Below are 16671 nucleotides of genomic sequence, written 5' to 3'. Positions count from 1 at the left end.
AATTAGCTGGGCATGGTGGCGCGTGCCTATAATCCCAGCTACTTGGGAGGGTGAGGCAGGAGAATCACTTGAACCTGGGAGGCGGATGTTGCAGTAAGCCGAGATCACACCACTGCACTCCAGCCTGACGACAGAATGAATCTCCATCTCAGAAATCTAACAAAAACCAAAAAGTTAGCCTTCTGCCCAAAGCCTCTACAGGGTTTTTCTGGGGAGGGAAGGCAGACTCCAAGTTCCACACCAAAATTTGCATTACACACCTTTTCCTGACTAGGCTTCTGTGTACTTGCGTGTGGACTTGAGTAGTGTTCAACAATCAGCTCAACCACTGAAAAACTTGTCTGCCTTGAGACGTAAGAGAAACAGCACAGGTTCTGGTGGGAGGCACCACCCATCCCCCACCAGCTAGAAAATACCGACACAGGTGTGGGGGCCACTGCCCTAGACATCAAGTTTATTGTGCTGTTCTCACATTCAAAACCCAACCCCCTCTCCCACTGGGGGAGGGCAGAGGGAAGGATTTTCACAGTACCTGCGTGCCTCCCTGCCAGGCTTCCCCCTCTAACCCTCAGTCCATCTATCCATGGTCCACTGAAATGCAGCTAGGGACAAGAGCTAGGGACAATGGCCAAGGAGAAATGGGAATCTCTCTCCTTGGGAGAACAGGAGGAAAGAGCTAGAGAATTTAATATCCTCCCACCTCCCATGCCCTAGGAGAACAGAGGTCAGCAAACAGTCCATGCCATCCAGCCTGGGAGGCTGGGGGAGAGGAAGATGGTGGTGACTCCAGCACAGCCAGCCTGGCTGTGCAGGTGCCAGAGGCATAGGGAGGAGGCTGAGGCAGCGACGGAAGAAAAGCTTTCTTTGCAGATCCAAGAAAGGAAACTATTTTTGGAGTCAGAAAGGAAAGACCTTGGGACACTTTCCTCTTCCCCCAGGTCCTTATGAGCAGCGAGGGCAGCCTCTTCACTTTCTGTTCAGGGGGCCACTTAATGGCTGGGGGATCGGGCCTTGTGGAACAGGTACACAGGACGCTGGAAGCCTGAGGGGAGAGAAAGTGATCAGAAGGGGTTGGCAGCACCTCAAGAGTCCCCATGGGGGTCTGCACTCTTTCAGCCAGGACCAGCCTCCCTGACAAAATAAATCAGCTTTACCTTTAGAGGTGTTGTGGGGTGTGGCCACAAGCTCATAGCTGGAGAAGCCCACGTCTGGGGATGTCAGGTAGGAACTGAACTGCTCTGGCTTCAATTGGATTCGGTAGTAGTTCTTGTAGATTGTTTCCTAAGGAGAGAGGCAAGGGACCACTTCAGCATGCTGCCGCCTCCCCTGGCCAAGGGCGATGCCCACCTCGGGGACTTTTCTTGCCTCAACCAAAGGAATGATTATTCCCCCAACACCCAACTCACCGTAAGGGTCTTTCTCTTGCCATACGACGACCAGGGTTGGGGCTCTAGGACCAGGATGCCCCCAGGGCGTAGGTGCCGGTAGATCCGGCGAAACATGCGCTTCAGGCCCTCATCTCCCCAGTTCAGATGCACCCACTTGGTGAGGCTGAGGCAGAGCACCACATCATACTCAGGTGTTTGGGCCTCCACCAGGTCATCTCGATCCAGCACATAATTACCCTGAGGGCAAGAATAGGCAGCGAGGTCAACGGAGGGAATCAATTAACCCCTGCTCCCAGGCAACCTGCTCTGAGGCTGATACAGTCCTGCGGCCTCACTTTTTAGCCCGTGGCAACGTTCTTCTCAGACTAACTCCCAAAAGGTGCCTGCCCTCTTTTTGTTTTCTCCTCTACACCTTCCTGCCTCTGCTTCTTCCTACTGGTGGTAAGCCAAAAAAGGTCGAGGGAGCCTGAGAATTTTTAAAGGTGCAAATTATCCATGAAGTCTTCCAAAGCTAGAGTCCCAGGACCATATCCTGTGCTTATTCTCACCCACAGACATTAAGTGGAGTGACTGCAGGTTTTGCAAGGGTAACTAACCCAGGTTTCACAGGCAGACCTGTGGTTCCTTCCCTGCAGTTGGGGCTGGCAAAGTTTCAGGCCGATTCTTTCCTTTCTCTGACAGAAATGAAGAGCCACATCCTTTAGGAAGCCTTTTCTAGAAGATAAGCTCATCACAGCCCTCTAAAAAGGCCATTCTTCAGGCTTAACCCAACTCAATGCCAAAGATCCCAGCAGGTGGCCTAACTGGAGTGTTCTCTGGGGAGCTGTGTGCGGTCAAGGGACTCTGCAGGGCATGGGACTCTCTCCTCTCTGCAGAGGAGTTTCTGGTTCTTCCCTCTCCCACTATCTAGGGTCAATGTGGAGAGGATCTACAGCCAAGCCACTTGGGTTCCTGACACTCTTCAACAAATTGTCTAGGAAAACAAAAGCCGCTGATGGGAGCAACATTGGCTATCAAAGGGCAGAAACGCCAATATTAGCCTGCTGCTACCCTAATCTCCTCCCTAGAAGACATTCCATGCCTGAACCCCATTCTCAGGCTCCTTCAGTAAACCTGAGGACCAAGTTCCACCTTGATCAAATTCCCTAGTGAGCAGTAGCCTTCATGGGAAGGGAAGGTGGACCAGTGTGGATTATAGGCCAAGCCGGGAGCAGAGCAAAAAAAGAGTCCTCCTCTATCTTAGAGATCCTTGCAGTCATGACAAAGGACTCCAGGGTCAATGCCCCAAGGTAAAGACCCCACCTTTCCAGGTTATAAGAGGGGAGAGACGCCCAGCAGAGGCTCTCACTTGCCAACCCAGACCCCTCTTTTGAGGATCTGGGTCATAACCTTCCCTGCTACATTCCCATTTAATCTCATCTTCACAGCTGGCCCCTATTCCAAGAGCCTCTGGACCCTCTTACCGTGACGAAGACAACATTGTTGGGGAAGACTGATGTGTCCGCTCCATCCAAGGGCACTTGGGGGGCAGCGATGGGACCCCGGCTGGCAGTCAGCGAGGCTGGGAAGCAGCTCCTCTTTCGAACGGTGGTGGTCCCTTCCTCACCCTCTGCCCCCGGGTCCCCTTCCAACGTCTGGGGTGGGAGACGCAGCTCCTCGGAAAGGTAGTGTCGGATGTTTTGGCGGGCAGAATGGATGAGTCGGGAATCGATATCCAGGCCCACCATACGGGACGGGCCCCACTTGCAGGCAATGCTCAGGGTCAGATGGCCCACATTGCAGCCCAGATCTAGGACGTCCCGGCCCCGAAACCACTCAGGCTTCAACACCCGAAGGCGCCCATCCTCACAGGAAGGATTGCGGTACCCATAGTATTTGCAATAATTCCCATACTGGAACTTGCGCTGTTGCTTTTTGAAGCCTGCTGCAGGCAGTGGGTGGTGGTGGTGGTGGCGGCCTCCCCAACTCCCTCGGCCCTTTTCCTTGGGACCCTGGCCTCCACCCCTAGCCCCTGCCTCCGACTTGCTGGAAGTCCTGCGACGTTTGCGATGTCGGGAGGAGGAAGACGGGGGTGCAGAGGTAACTGAGGCAGCGGGAGGGGCTGACAGGGAGCCTGAGGGACCCTGCAGAGCAGATGGAAGGGGAGACACCACTTCATCCCTGCAGTTGATGGCTGTGTTGAGTTCATAGGGTTGGGGGGCATCCCGGTTCTGGCCCCTGTGCCGCGGCTGCTGTGAGGCGCCCTCCCCGTGGAGTGAGGGGGTGAGAGGGGCTGTGGGCGGCACGGGGTGGCTCTCACTCCCTCCGGCTGCCTGCTGCTGCTGGTGGTGCTGTCCCCGGTGTCTATGCCGCTTCCGACCAGTCTTGAGTGGCGAAGCAAGAACTACATGGCCCTCATCAGTGCAAGTATTGAGACTGAGCGGGTCAGTAATATCTTTGGGGATGAGGATCTCCACCGGATCTCGCCCTTTGGCCGGAAGGGGGGATGACTTAGGGGTCTCCGCGTTGAGGGCGCGGCTCACTTCCTCATCCAGGAGGCTATTCAGGTTCAGGGGATCAAAGATATTGCCCCCCAGGAGGAAGTTGGAGGGTAACACAGAGTCACAGTCCGAATTCACCCGCCTGCGCCTCTTGAAGGCCGGATGTTTGAAGCCTCCCCCGCCTCCCCCTATATTACAGCTATTTCTCCTCTTACCCCCGCCCCCCCCAGGTGGCCGGTGGGGCTGATAGCCATTGCGGGGTCGAGGAGGAGCAGGCGGACCCAGCTCTGTCCCGCCCCCTCCCCGGCGCTCCTCCCCCACGTCCGGGGGAGCGACTCGCCCCGGGGGATCCGACAGGCGGGCCTCCCCGTGCGACTGCGCCTGGGGGCCGCTCCCTCGGTGCTGCTGCGCCTGGGGACCACCAGGGGACGTGGCCGCGGCCCCGGGGCTTTCCCGACCGACCCCAGCGGCCGGGGACCCCGCAGATGGCGCGCAAGGACCCGGACCACGCTCCGTCCCGCCGCGGAGCTCCCCAGAGGCGGCCTCTTGGTGCAGTGGCACCGTGGGGCCGCCCCCTCCGCCCGACTCATCTTTGAGCGGCGGCGGCGGGGCCGGCACCAGAAACGGCTCCTTCTCCGCCGCCATCTCGATCATTTCCTCCCCTTATTCCGTCCCAGTCGGGGTAACGAGGGGGATCAGGGGGCCTAACCCCCCCTGCCTGGACCCTGCTCCCTTCCCCCCCTTTCCCGAGTGCGCGCGCAGCTCTGCTCTTCTCGCCTAGTCTCGCGCCCAAGCGCCTCCCCGCGAAGTGCGCCCCACTCGCCCGCGAGACCAAAACAAGATGCCCGCGAGACCCGAACTACTCCAGGACTCAACTGCGCGTGCGCCAACCCCTTTCTCCTCCACCACTACCACCCGGCCGCGAGCGCGCACGGCGAGCGCGCGTTCCCTTCGCCCCAGAACCACGCATGCGCACTCCGCCACCACCCTGGTTGCGCGCGCATCAGAGTACGAACCAACTTAACGGCTCTGGGAGTTTAAATATAACCCCCCCACAGCCCCCGCAAAAGCCCACCACCCCAAACTGACACCCTACTTCCCTGCGCAGCTATGTCCGGCCCTACTGATCTCCTTTGTCTCTGCCGTGCGATCCCACCCACCGTAGGCGGGGGACGGGAGCTGGTGTGAAAATGTCTCCTTGACACCCGACCCTTGTTCCTGAGGAATGAGTCTCAGCGATCTCCGCCCGGCTCTAAATCCAACAACCTCCCCACCCCGCCTCCTTCCTCCCCCTAGTGGGCAGCGCCTGCGCACACCCTTTTGGGCTTGCGCGGGTAGAGGCAGCACGTGCTGGAGGTGGCGCCCCGCCCCCCGTCTTAGGGGTGGGGCCTGTGACGTCGCTTCCTTAAGTTTGGTAAACGCAGCGTGCGTCAGCGCGATCCGGAGGGGCGGGGCTTCCCGACGAAGGGCGGTGCTCATGAATTATTCATGAGCTGTTGGTAGCACACCTCCCCCCCTCTGCCCACCTTCTTAGAAGCGCTTCCGAGGGAGCGGAGGGGAGACCCTACAAAGCCAAGGAAGGGCAGGAGTGGAACTGGGCTCAGTAAAACGCGATAGGTCATTATAACTCACCCCCCTTGAAAATATTCTCTGCTGAATTGGGGAAAAAGAAAAAGCACTAAAACAGCCGATGTTGTCCAACTTCCTCTTCCCCCGAAACGGCTGAGTCGTTCTCTGGTTCCTCTACCTTCCCCCAATCGCAATCACCTGGAGACGCCACACCACGCCTTCCTCTCCGCCTCCACACCCACGGCCCGAACCCCAACGCCTCCGCCCACTCCAGACACCCGCTCACTGGCCCGTCAGCTCGCGGGCCTCCCTGAACGCCCGCTGCTGCGCCGCGCCGACTTATATACCAGCGGGTGTGGGCGGGGACGGGGGTTCGGTCCGCGCTGGGCCCTCCAGCTTCTGCCAATGAGAAGAAGCGAGTCTATGCCGTTTTCTCGGGGAGATGCGCCGCCCGGTCTCCCTGCCAGCGGAGTGCCGGGCCGAGGACAGGGCGGCAGGGGTGACAGTGGGGTCCAGGAGAGTCTCAAATAAAATCCTAAGGTGAGGGCTTGAAGGAGACCAGCAGGAAGAGGAAGAATTAGGGAACGGAAAGAGGGAAGAAAAGGCAGTCTGAAACAGAAAAGTTAGTAAGATGTGCTTCAGGAACAATCAGGCTCTGCGGCCGCCGCCTAAAAATATGTGACACCAAAGAGGATTCTGGGATTTGTAGTTTTCCCGGGACGTTCGGGTGGAAGATGGCGGATTTACCTCAGCTGCGGAAACGCAGACGCTGTTTCCAGTTGCGCATGCGCCTCGGCCCCGGGAGCGTGCCGCCGGGGGGGTGGAGCTAGTGTTCAGGGCGTCCTCGTGCCTTTTCTTGGTGGCGGGAAACCTGGATCAAGGTGTGAGGGGCTTGCGGAGTCGCTGCGGCAGCCGGTTCTGCCCCTTGCCTTTAGGTCCTCCTTGCTCCTGAAGGTAGCCGGCTAGTTTCTGGTTGTAGGTGAAGGTGCTAGGCGCCGCCAGTCCTGGCACCCGTTGCCTGAGGAGAAACTCTCAGGGCGACAACCAGCTCTTGGCCCTTTTTCCTCAGAATCTGTCGCCCCCAAGAAACAGACAAAAATAGCCCAGTCTCCTGGCGGGCACCAACGATATGAGTAAGAATGAGGATCACGGGGCCTCGGCGGGAGTGGGAGTGGAGGGGAGATTCCCTCATGGTGGGAGGAAGGAAGGGAGGGGGCGGGGAAGAGAGAGGGGGACGTGTGGCTCAGGGACACCGACCTGAACCGCTATCCTTGAGAGAGAATAAGGGGTGAGGGAAGAGAGGAAAAATGGGAGCGCCCCCCAAATGGGAAGAACTTCTCTCTAAAACTTCTTCCCTTTGGATTGCAAGGTGGATTTGGGATTGGGGCTTTTTTGTTTGTTTTTAGACAGTCTCGCTCTGTTGCCCAGGTTGGAATGCAGTGGGGCAGCCTCGGCTCACTGCAACCCCCACCTCCCAGGTTCAAGCGATTCTCCTGACTCAGCCTCCCGAGGAGCTGGGACTACAGGCACCTGCCACTATGCCCGGCTGATTTTGTATTTTCAGTAGAGACGGGGTTTCTCCATGTTGGCCAGGCTGGTCTCGAACTCCTGACCTTAGGTGATCTGCCCACCTTGGCCTCCCAAAATGCTGGGATTACAGGCACGCGCCACCGTGCCCGGCTGATTTTTTTGTATTTTTAGTAGAGACGGGGTTTCCCCGTATTGGCCAGGCTGGTCCCGAGCTCCTGACTTAAGGTGATCTACCCGCCTCTTCTTTCTTATTAAAAGTTTTAAATCGGGCTTGCTGAGCTTGTGCACAAACACGAAGGAAGCAAGCAAGGGAGGGAAGGGGGAGGAAGGAAGGAGGGAGGGAAGGAGAAGAGAGAGAGGTGGGGGGAGGGAGGGAGGGAGGAAAGGAGAAAGGGGAGGTAGGAAGGGAGAAAGGGGAGGGAGGGAGAGGAAGGAAGGAGGGGAAGCGGGGAAGGGAGGAAGGGGAGGGGGTAGGAAGGGGAGGGGGTAGGAAGGAGAGGGGGAGGAAAGGGAAGGAGGGAGGGAGGAGGAGGAAGGGAGGGAAGAGAGAGGAGGGAAGGAGCAAGGAGAGGGAGGGAGGAAGGGAGGAGGGCAAGGAAGGAGGGAGAGGGAGGGAAGGAGGGGGAGGAAGGGATGGAGGGACAAAGGGAGAAGGAGGGAAGAAGGAAGAGAGGGAGGGAAGAGGGAGGAAGGAGTAGAGGGAGAGAGGGAGGGAGAAAAAGTGAGGGAGGGAGGAAACTGCTATTAGTTAATTGAGGCATGAAAATAAGCAGGAGTCAACATACTGTTATTAATACAAAAAGGAAGATCAGACTCTGGCTTAAGAAAGATTTGAAATACACTTTTTTTTTTTTTTTTTTTTTTTTTTTTTTTGAGACAGAGTCTCGCTCATTTTGCCCAGGCTGGAGTGCAATAGCACGATCTTGGCTCACTGCAACCTCCACTTCCTGGGTTCAAGTGATTCTCCTGCTTCAGCCTCCCAAGTAGCTGAGATTACAGGCGCCTGCCACCACGCCCGGCTAATTTTTATATTTTAGTACAGACGGGGCTTCACCATGTTGGTCAGGCTGGTCTCGAACTCCTGACCTTAGGTGATCCACCTGCCTTTGCCTCCCAAAGTGCTGGAATTACAGGCGTGAGCCACTGCGCCCGGCTGAAATATACTCTTTAAATACTGCTTTTTTGAGGCTCAGGGAGTCTGGGTTAGAGGACAATGCTAAAGAGTTTACTTCTCTTAAACCAAGGATTTGAGGAACAATATAAGGAAGGGAATGATTGGATGGTTAGGAAGAGGAAATTTGGAAACACATTCTGAATGGTGTGTGGGGAGAGAGAATTACTGTTTATTTAAAAAAATATTGGCAAGACTGACAAGTTATCTAGGTCAGTTCTCAAACTTTTTGGTCTGAGAACCCTTTTATACCCTTAAAATTTATGGAGGACTCCAAAAAGCTTTTATTTGGTTTGTATCTGTTGATACTAACATTTTAGGAATTAAAATTCAGAAACATTTAAAGTTTGATTAGAAATAACAATAATAAATATTTTTTTTGTTTTGTTTTTGTTTTTGTTTGTTTTTGTTTTTGTTTTTGTTTTTTTGAGACGGAGTCTTGCTCTTTCGCCCAGGCTAGAGTGCAGTGGTGCTATCTTGGCTCACTGCAAGCTCCGCCTCCCGGGTTCACGCCATTCTCCTGCCTCAGCCTCCCGAGTAGCTGGGACTATAGGCGCCTGCCACCGCGCCCAGCTAATTTTTTGTATTTTTAGTAGAGATGGGGTTTCACCGTGTTAGCCAGGATGGTCTTGATCTCCTGACCTCGTGATCTGCCCCCCTCGGCCTCCCAAAGTGCTGGGATTACAGGCATGAGCCACCGCGCCTGATCAATAATAAATATGTTAACCTAAACAGGTTTTTATGAAAAATACATTCTCCTAAACAAAAGAAAATTTAGCATGAAGAATGGTGGTGGTTTACATTTTTGCAAATCTCTTTCATGTCTGGCTTAATAGAAAACAACTGGATTCTCATCTGTTTCTGCATTCAGTCTGTTGGGATATCTTGTTTTTGCAAAAGTACATGAGAAAATCCAGCTTAATACAGATAGGTAGTTGGAAAAGGGAGAGGGCCCCCTAGGATTTTGGGACTACACTTAGAACTGCTGGGTTAGGTGATTTCATCTCAAAATTTATGTGATGATTTTTAATGTTCTAAGTGAAATAAAACTCTTTTTTGAGATCCTCATTCACTTTCCCTTGGTTCCCTTTATTATTTCTAAGTTCTTTTTCCCTTCTTATTTACCCTCATTTCGTATGTTGAGTAATGGGAATATGGTTTCTGGAACTGTACTGGTTCTTTTACATTCTTATTTAAAGCCTTTGCCCCTCTTATTAAAGCCTTCCCCCCAACCCCACACCCTGCCCCTCTTCATCTAAGGTAAGAAAAGAGAAATTAAAACCTCAAATTTTATTCCTGGGTCTACAGCCTCTAGTCATTTAGTAGCTGTACAGAAGAAAGTTAGTGGTATTTTATATATTTATTAACTGTCTGTATTTTTTTCTCTCTCTCTCTGAACCAGCTTTCAGTATTTGTTACTGTGAAAGAAGTTAATTCACCTGAAACAGAGAAGGGGCAACCTGAGTTATCAGAAAGTGACTTCCTGGCCTTCCCTTCTTTATTGATCAGGTTAGAGCTTTTGTTTGAAAGCAGTGTTCATCACATACACAGATTATACATATTATGTGATACTATACATCACTGTTTATAGATTTATTACGTCTTATTAATTCAACAACAGTGAACCACAATTCTGTCTAGTCGGTTGGGGCTCCAGAAACATACTTTGGCCTAGGAAGATCTTTACAGGTTTAGATAAGTATTTGAACCTAAATACTGGAAATGTTTGCATTTTTAGGTTGGTCAAAATACTCTCTTTTAATTTTACTTAAAGAATTTAGGCTGGGCACGGTGCCTCATGTCTGTAATCCCAGCACTTTGGGAGGCTGAGGCAGGCGGATCATGAGGTCAGGAGATTGAGACTATCCTGGCCAACATGGTGAAACCTTGTCTCTACTAAAAATGCGAAAATTAGCTGGGGGTGGTGGTATGCTCCTGTAATCCCAGCTACTTGGGAGGCTGAGGCAGGAGAATCGCTTGAACCTGGGAGGCAGAGGTTTCAGTGAGCCAAGATCGCGCCACTGCACTCCAGCCTGGCGACAGAGCAAGCCTGTGTCTCAAAAAAATAATAATTTAAAATATTTTTTGAAGTGGTAACATTTATATGTTTTAAAATGCCAAAGATACATGAGGGAGTCCACCAAAAGCTTCCTTTCACTCTCATCTACCGAGTTCTACTCCCCAGAGGCATTTTGATCCATTTTTTTCTTCTTCCAGAGAAAATTTATGATTAACAAGCCTATTATACCAGACATATGTTTTTAAAAACTAAATATTGTCATCTGAAACACACTAATTTTCACTCTGCTTTTCTCACTTAGCATAGCCCTTGTAATTTAGACAGTGACTTCTTGTGATCTTTTTTGGAATTTTAAAGTCTAGGAAAAGATATATTTGTCATTTGTGGTCAAATTAATACTCTTTTTACAGCCTAATTTTACCCAGTCTTTTTTTTTTTTTTTTCGAGACGGAGTTTTGTTCTTGTTGCCCAGGCTGGAGTGTAGTGGCGCGATCTTGGCTCACTGCAGCCTCTGCCTCCTGGGTGCAAGCAATTCTCCTGCCTCAGCCTCCTGAGTAGCTGGGATTACAGGCGCCCGCCACCGCGCCTGGCTAATTTTTTGTATTTTTAGTAGAGATGGGGTTTCGCCATGTTGACCAGGCTGGTCTCGAACTCCTGACCTCAGGTGATCCACTCGCTTCAGCCTCTCAAAGTGCTGGGATTACAGGCGTGAGCCACCATGCCTGGCCAATTTTTTTTTTTTTTCACACAAAACAATAAACATTTTCTAAAAGTACATACGAACAAAAAGATGCATATCAAACATATTAGGAAGGTTGCACATGGGAAGACAGGGAATAGAAATGGGGGGTGGGAATTAAAGAAAATAAATGAGAGAGGGACTTTGTATGGATCAATGATAACTCAATCCTCTATTTGACAAAGAAGAAGGAGAAGGAAGAGGAAGAAAAAGAAAGTGGGATAAAGGATCAGAAAGGGAGGAAAATAGAAAAAATTAGAGTATGACTCCAGGGTAGACCTGTTTTGTTGTCGCTTGGTTCGTTGGTTGGTTTGACAGTTGTATTTTTCATATGTTTCGCCATGTTGGCCAGGCTGGTCTCGAGCTCCTAGCCTCAAGTGATCAACCCGCCTCAGCCTCCCAGAGTACTGGGACTACAGGCGTGAGCCACCACATCCAGCCCCCACATTGCTTCTGGCCTCTGTGGTAGACCTCCCAGAGCCTGGCCAATTTTATCCAGTCATTACCTTCTATTTAGGATTATAATAAAGGAGATTAATTTGCTCGAGTGTTTCTCCCCAAAATTCCAACTTGCCTTTTTTTCTGGAGCAAATATGTTTTGGGATTGGTGATGATGAGTTAAAATGGAAACGGCAAGAAAATGTGCCCCTTAATATAAAGGAAACATAGTTGCTTTAGAACAGCACATCTGAATTATTCACATTTATAGAAGTGAGAAAAGGAAGAGAAAAATGCTAAAGGGTATTCACATTTAGCCATGCTGTGGCCACACTGTCAAAACCTCAGTACCCTTTAAGTTTATCTTATGGTCTAGAGAGAGGAACCCTACACCTTGAACAAGTTTGGCCATTTAAGGTCTTACAATTTTCTGATCCTTTAAAGGGAAGTGTATATGAACCAAATGATCCATTTTATGCTGCTTTTGGATCTCTTTATAGAGGGCTATCACAGATTTAGAACAATGAGTTTCAGTTGCAGGGCTTTCAAACTGCTCAAAACCAACAGCCAGAAACAAGATCACTGAGTAGAATAGATATGTTATTAGTAGAATTGAGAGGCAGAAGTCCTGGGTTCATCTAAGCTCAACAATATGTTAACACTGAGTCTTTAGGCAAACCACTTAACCTTTGTTAGCATATTTTTTTCATCTGTAGAAAGGGGAGTTGGGCTTTATTATCCCTAAAGATCTTGCCAGAGCCATAATGCTTTTTATAATGGTTATAAAAGTAAGAATGGCATATATCCCCTAAGCCTAAAGAAAACTGGGTGAAGGGCTGTAAGAAGTTAAGGTTAATAAAATAAAAGACAGTTTTCTTCAGAAAGCTGGGTGGACACAGAATACAATGCAGCCATATAAAAGAACAAGATCATGTCCTTTGCAGCAACATGGATGGAGCTGGAGGCCGTTATCCTAAGTGAATTAACGCAGGAACAGAAAACCAAATACTATATATTCTCACTTATAAAGTGGGAGCTCAACATTACATACACATGGACACAAAGAAGGGAACAATAGACACTGGGGCCTACTTGAGGGTGGAGAGTGGGAGGAAGGTGAGGACTGAAAAACTACCTTTTGGGTACTATACTCACTATCTGTGAAACAAAATTATCTGCACACTAAATCCCATGACATGCAATTTACCCATGTAACAAACCTGCACATGTACCCCTTGAATGTAAAATAAAGGTTGGAAAGAAAAAATAAAAATAAAGCTGTGTGGAAATAGTATCAGTAGTGGGAAAGTATAAATTGGAAAATAAAAATATTGGAATGTCCACAGATGAGTCTTGGCACACTGGTGGGTCATGAATAGCTTGTAGCTGTGTAGGTACTAATTTCTTCTTCAGCCTTTGGTGTGACTCTTCAGTTGCCTATGGCTGTGAGCAGCCTGGTCCTTTTACCCCCAGAGTACCTGGAAATTTCATTTTCTATGTGTTTCAGTATACGCTATTAATGTATGTTTTCTGTGTGTGCTGTGATAGCAAAATGGTGGTGAAGCACTAAATTAGACTGTTAGGATGTCACGTAGCAGTTACTAGCACAAACTTTGAAATCAGACAGGTTCTAATTCTGATTTTACTACTTATCGATGACTTAATATCTTTAAATCCCTGTAAACCTGAATTTCCCCCAAGTGTAAAATGTTAACAATCTCATAGATCTGTTGTGAGAATTAAATGGAATGCTACATAAAGGGTAAAGAATATAGTCAGTGCTCAATAAGTGTTAGCCATTACCATTAGTCACAGTGTCAGTAGTAATCAAGAAACACATTGATGTCAGGCCGGGTGCAGTGGCTCACGCCTGTAATCCCAGCACTTTGGGAGGCTGAGGTGGGCAGATCACCTGAGGTGGGGAGTTCGAGACCAGCCTGACCAATATGGAGAAACTCCGTCTCTACTAAAATACAAAATTAGCCGGCGGTGGTGGCGCATGCCTGTAATCCCAGCTACTCAGAAGGCTGAGGCAGGAGAATCACTTGAACCCGGGAGGTGGAGGTTGCAGTGCGCCAAGATCGCACCATTGCACTCCAGCCTGGGCAACAATTGCAAAATTCCATCTCAAAAAAAAAAAAAAAAATTGATGTCGTGTGGAACATCAGCGAGTAGATTGCTGAAGATGAACTATGAATATCAAAGAAGGCGCTAATTTAATTTCTCATTATTAGGTGCTAAGGTAGAATAAGGAAAAAGATACTAAATTCTCTGGGAACCTCTGCTGGTTATCAAATACTTCTATGACTAGAGATTGGTAGAATCTAGTACATTTGAAAATTGATTGGACTGAGGATCTAAGAAAGGGAAAATAAACATTATAATGATGTTAAAAGTGGTGCTTCTCTATGCACAGAGACCTCTGAGGTCAGAGAATTACCAAATTATGTGTGTGTTCTAAGTGTTTAGGAGAGGCTTATGAAATGAGGCTACCCCTCTGAAGAAAACTCTTTAACTGCCAGGATTGTTCATACCCTACCATCACTGCTCTACTACTACCTATGCTTCTGGTACTACTACCATTTCTGCTGCCTGCCTTAGGTTGGACATGGTTCTAGGCACATAAAACACGAAGGATTGCTGCTAATATTTATTTGTTATTTAAATTTTTGAGTCAGGGTCTCACTCTGTCACCCAGGCTGGGGTGCAGGGGCACAATTTTGGCTCACTGCAGCCTCCCCCTCCTGGGCTTAAGTGATCCTCCCATCTCGGTCTCCAGAGTAGCTGGGACTACAGGTGCATGCCACCACACTGGCTAATTTGTTTTATTTTTTGTAGAAATGGGGTTTTGCCGTGTTGCCCAGGCTGGTCTTGAACTCCTGGGCTGAAGTGAGCTGCCTGCCATGGCCTCCTAAAGTGCCAGGATTACAGATGTGAGCCACCACACCCAGCCCTGATTGTTGCCAATCTGAAACAGTAACTCATTATTCCCTGGCGTGTAATTGGCACCACAGAGGAGGTCAAGAATGCAGAAACATAGTTCAGAGGTCTGAAACAGAGTTTCTGAACCCAAGAAGACAGAAAATTTAAAATCTTGTTTAGTCAGAGTCATAGCAGTTAATTTCTTTTTTCTAACAGAGGCACACAAAGTGTAGTTTCTAAGCTGAATGATGACAACATTGCAGAATAAAGAAGGTGAGTCAAGAGTGAGGGAGGTTCACTTTGTACATTTCTCTCATTTTTCTCCTTTTGGACATCCTTTCCACCAAAGGATGGTTCAGGTCCCTATATTCTGTGCCCACTCGGGTCAAATTACTGCTCTGCTAGATGCTTTGAGTGAAATAAATGTGACTTAAAAACAGTCCTCCTCGAGGAACATATAAACTCAGGGAGAGAAAAGGCATTTAAATCCCTATTATAAAGTTGAATGTGGTAAATGCCACCAGTTATGTGCAGAGTATTAAGGAAGCTCAGAAGAAAGATATACCTGGGAGGATCATTATAATTTTTATTGAGGAGGTGGCATAAGAGCTGTGAATAATTTATAGATTTTGACTAGTTTTTTTAAAAATTGCTCTAATTTTCCATAACATTTTATCTAAAGTAAAAATGAGCAAATTATACAGTTTCACATTTGGATAATTCAGCTTTCTGCATGCTTATATTTATCACCTTTGACTTAGTGGTTCCCAAACCTGGCAGTATATCAGAATCAACTAGCCTCGTAAAATTACAGATTGCTAGGCCTCTCACGTCAAACTACCTCATCAGCCTCTCAGGGCTGGGGAGTGGAGTAGGCAGTGAGAGACCCAGGAAACTGAATTTGTTAAAAGCACTCTCCATATCATTCTGTTATGGCTAGTCAAAGGGTAATGTTTGGCAATCTCTGTTAGACTGTATGTTTCATAAATTCCACTTGATCACATTTCTTTCAGAATGTAGAAAGGGACCAAAGAGAATCTTTGCCCCACCTGCACAAAAATCTTACAGCCTGTTACCTTGTAGCCCTAACTCCCCCAAGGAAGAGACCCTGGGGATCAGTTCCCCAGAGACAGAGGCCAGGATAAGCCTGCCAAAGGCCAGTTTAAAGAAGAAGGAGGAAAAAGCAACCATGAAGAATGTTCCAAGCAGGGAACAGGAGAAAAAAAGAAAAGCACAAATCAACAAGCAAGCAGAGAAGAAAGAAAAGGTACCAGTCATGCTGGTGGGCTCTGGTAGGACATTTCCTCATACCTTACCCCTGGCTCAGGCTAGACATACAAGAGTCTTTTCACATTGGGGAAATTGACCTTAGAGTTTCAGGTTTGTATTCCTTTTTGGAGGCTTCCTTTTTTTTTTTTTCTCAAAGAGGTCAAAAATGTTTTGATTAAAGAATTGAGCAGGAAGTAATGGGATGAGGTGGGTTAGAGGTGGGGGTAGAAGTGGACAGAGACATTATACACTTTTTCTTTTGACTCCTTTATTCCCAGGAGATCTGGGATAGAGTTCATGGCCTCCTTAGGTATGCTGACTGCATGCCTTCCGTCTTATAAACTTACTGCCTCATCTGAAGGAGGCTTCCCTGACTGTTCAGAGGGGAAAACTATGGAAAGATAAGTGGTTTTCCTCCCCTACCCTTGTCTCTGCAGGAAAAATCAAGTCTTACCAATGCAGAATTTGAGGAGATTGTCCAGATTGTTCTGCAGAAGTCCCTTCAGGAGTGCTTGGGTATGGCATGTAGTAAGAGAAAAAGGGTTTCAGTTAGGCAGTGACTGTTACCTGAGAGGGAGTTAAGTCTGATAGCTTCTCTCTTTCTCTCCCATCTTCTAAATAAGGTAATATTAGATGAGACTTCAACATATTTTAAAAATACTTCATCATCTGTCAACAGGACTATAGCTAAACCATAAAGGGCACATATTTTTAGAAAAAGTAGATTACATTGACTTCAGAATTTATATATAGTCTTACCTAAATTTTCAAGCCATTATGGGTTTTTTGTTGTTATTTATTTACTTATTTATTATTATTATTTTTTTGAGATGGAATCTTGTTCTGTCACCCAGGCTGGAGGGCAGTGATGTGATCTCAGCTCACTACAGCCTCTGCCTCCCAGGTTCAAGTGATTCCCCTGCCTCAGCCTCCCGAGTAGCTGGGATTACAGGCACCCACCACCACGCCTAGCTAATTTTTGTATTTTAGTAGAGGCAAGGTTTCACCAGGCTGGCCAGGCTGGTCTTGAACTCCTGACCTCAAGTGATCCGCCCACCTCAGCCTCTCAGTGCTGGGATTACATGTGTAAGCCACTGCACCCAGCCTGTTGTTTTAATTTTTACTTTTTGTAGAGATAAGGTCTT

The 16671-nt window shown here is 48.7% G+C and overlaps 2 protein-coding genes across 48 annotated transcripts in view; one reads left to right on the top strand and one right to left on the bottom strand.

The window, feature by feature from the left end:
• Positions 1 to 427: 427 nt before the first annotated feature.
• Positions 428 to 5181, bottom strand: MEPCE (methylphosphate capping enzyme). Its single transcript, XM_055292549.2, has 4 exons — positions 2852 to 5181; positions 1407 to 1625; positions 1155 to 1281; positions 428 to 1042 (listed from the first exon to the last, which is right to left on the bottom strand). The coding sequence occupies exons 1-4, from the start codon at positions 4520 to 4522 to the stop codon at positions 990 to 992; spliced, it is 2070 nt and encodes a 689-aa protein (XP_055148524.1). The 5' UTR covers positions 4523 to 5181; the 3' UTR covers positions 428 to 989.
• Positions 5182 to 5212: 31 nt separating this feature from the next.
• ZCWPW1 (zinc finger CW-type and PWWP domain containing 1) overlaps positions 5213 to 16671 on the top strand; it is a 28881-nt gene continuing 17422 nt past the window's right edge. For 3 of the 47 annotated variants that reach the window (XM_063646224.1, XM_063646216.1, XM_063646235.1), the window contains exons 1-5: positions 5841 to 5977; positions 9541 to 9647; positions 14474 to 14530; positions 15271 to 15524; positions 15964 to 16042. In XM_063646224.1, coding sequence (XP_063502294.1) covers positions 14503 to 14530; positions 15271 to 15524; positions 15964 to 16042 — 361 coding nt within the window. In that variant the 5' untranslated portion in view covers positions 5841 to 5977; positions 9541 to 9647; positions 14474 to 14502. Of the gene's footprint in view, positions 5978 to 6132; positions 6571 to 9540; positions 9648 to 14173; positions 14531 to 15270; positions 15525 to 15963; positions 16043 to 16671 lie in introns of those variants that run through there. The other 44 variants (XM_063646222.1, XM_055292562.2, XM_055292565.2 and 41 more) reach the window with 37 other exon arrangements.

This window comes from Symphalangus syndactylus, chromosome 9, assembly GCF_028878055.3.
Source record: "Symphalangus syndactylus isolate Jambi chromosome 9, NHGRI_mSymSyn1-v2.1_pri, whole genome shotgun sequence".
NCBI lineage: Eukaryota > Metazoa > Chordata > Mammalia > Primates > Hylobatidae > Symphalangus > Symphalangus syndactylus.
This window is presented reverse-complemented; position numbering and strand designations above follow the sequence as displayed.

What these genes read in the sequence shown, in the direction of transcription:
- MEPCE (XM_055292549.2), bottom strand. Translation starts at nt 4,522, where the DNA reads ATGATCGAGATGGCGGCGGAGAAGGAGCCGTTTCTGGTGCCGGCCCCG. An exon ending in GCAAGAGAAAGACCCTTACG is followed by an intron (nt 1,282 to 1,406) that starts GTGAGTTGGGTG and finishes CTCTCTCCTTAG; the next exon opens with GAAACAATCTACAAGAACTA. An exon ending in ACCCCACAACACCTCTAAAG is followed by an intron (nt 1,043 to 1,154) that starts GTAAAGCTGATT and finishes CTCTCCCCTCAG; the next exon opens with GCTTCCAGCGTCCTGTGTAC.